This window comes from Sinocyclocheilus rhinocerous, unplaced genomic scaffold (assembly GCF_001515625.1).
Source record: "Sinocyclocheilus rhinocerous isolate Xijiao unplaced genomic scaffold, SAMN03320098_v1.1 scaffold203, whole genome shotgun sequence".
Classification (NCBI taxonomy): Eukaryota; Metazoa; Chordata; class Actinopteri; order Cypriniformes; family Cyprinidae; genus Sinocyclocheilus; species Sinocyclocheilus rhinocerous.
Window position 1 is genome coordinate 500,580 of NW_015644353.1, and position 2,034 is coordinate 502,613.

Here is a 2,034-nt window from a genome sequence, read left to right on the forward strand (position 1 = left end):
GTGTGTGTGTGTGTGTGTGTGTGTGTGTGAGTGTGTGTAAGTAAGTGTGTGTGTGTGTGAGAGTGAGTGAGTGTGTGTGTGTGTGTTTGTGTGTGAGTGTGTGTAAGTAAGTGTGTGTGAGTGGATGTATCTGTTTTACACTCTTGATGTTTAAGAGTGTAACCCCTTCCTTGCTGTCCACTTTTTTACTGCACTGTAGTTGAATTATTGATTTTATTTTGCATAGTTGCAGTGTTACAGTCACACCAGTTCATAAGTGTGTGTGTGTGTGTGTGTGAGTTGGTGTGTTGATTTTGCACTCTAGATGTTTTAGAGTTTCACCCCTTCATTGCTGTGCATTTTTTTTCTGCATTGTGGGGGATTTGTAAATTGTACACACAAAAATGTTCAGTATTTTTCCCCCATTTCCCATTCATTTCCTATGGTCGCTCATTTTTGACCGAAGACCATGAGTGTGACTATTTTTTTAGGACCACTTAGCTTTTTCGAATCATGCCCTCAATTTTTTTTGTGTTCACATACCAAGTGCCATAAAAGACACCAAGTTTCGTACCCTTCCGATGAAGCTACGATTTTTAAAAATTCAAAATGTTAAAATCTCCAGTCAGAAGTGACCGAAAACCGCACAAGGGTTAAAATGATTAAATGCTTTGTGTTGAAAGAAACATGATCGCAAGTCATTATGATGCTGGATTTGAGAGTGAATCAGAATGAAATTGGTCTGCTTGATTCATTAGCAAAGTTCTGAATCAAAATGATTCTTATCTGCTAATCTTAACAACCAGTCTTGGTTAAAAACGTGTCTGCTGTTCTTTTCCTTGAAATAATGTATTTGTAAATGTGTTTATTCAGGTTTGGAGACTGATGGGATTTACAGAGTCAGCGGGAATCTGGCCGTCATTCAGAAACTGCGCTTCGCTGTCAATCATGGTGAGAAAGAGTCAAAATCACATCAATATCATACCCATAACCGTCATGATATGAGGATCTGTCATTCATTGCAACTAAAAGCAACATGAAATCAAAACTGAACGCATGTCCTGGTTTCACTGTGAATGATTCACTGTAATTATCAGCAATATATAGGGCATAAATACATTTCAAACCCAGTTTTATGAAATCATTATTGTTATTTTAAAAAAATAAACATGTCATACATACAGTAATCAAAATTATTTAATGATAATTTGAAAAATGCAAGAGATGCTTTTAATTTGGGACCAAATTGTTGGTTTTTAGTGTACATTTCCTATAAAATTAATATGCAGGTACTTTGGTAACATGTTTGAATGCTTGAATACTTCATTGTATAAAAATATTTCTCCCATCACGCTGTAGAAAAGCCCAAATTATGTCACTTCCTCTATGTTACAATTTTAAGAAATTCTACATTTTATGTAACTGGGGAAAATTGAGTTTTGAGTCGGTTAATTGTACTAAATATTTTGTACTACAGTAAATTGATGATTAATTCGTTTATTGATCAGATGAGCTGCTGATGTGATGTACTGTAAGATCAGAAAGATCTTTTTTTGCTGTATGATCTTTTATATGTTTTTCCATTACTTTAACTCATCAAAATAATTTAACCAATTTCAATTTAATTTTTTAAGTTATACAAGATTCAACTCAGTTTTCAGACAAAAGTCAGTTTAATATAATTTAAGTTGAAATTAACTGAACAGCCAATTTGATTATACTTGAATTAAGGCAGCAGCTGAATTTAAGTTTTTAAGTAGAAGTAGGTGGAATTTTTTACAGTGTATTTGCAGAAAGCACTCATCAGTAGGTCACAGAAGAGCGGCCTGTCATGTGACGTGTGAATGATGTCATCAGACGTGTGTGTGTGTGTGTGAGTGAGTGAGTGTGTGCGTTTGTGTGTGTGTGTGAGTGTATGCGTTTGTGTGTGTGTGAGTGTATGCGTTTGTGTGTGTGTGTGAGTGTATGCGTTTGTGTGTGTGTGTGTGAGTGTGCGTTTTTGTGTGTGTGTGTGTGTGCGCGCGTGTGTGTGTGTGTGCTTCTGTTACGAGCAGT

The 2,034-nt window shown here is 35.7% G+C and overlaps 1 protein-coding gene across 1 annotated transcript in view; it reads left to right on the forward strand.

The window, feature by feature from the left end:
* Positions 1-2,034, forward strand: part of LOC107758176 (rho GTPase-activating protein 9-like) — a 34,392-nt gene that overhangs the window by 26,394 nt on the left and 5,964 nt on the right. The window contains exon 16 of the mRNA XM_016575850.1: positions 853-930. Coding sequence (XP_016431336.1) covers positions 853-930 — 78 coding nt within the window. The remainder of the gene's footprint in view (positions 1-852; positions 931-2,034) is intronic.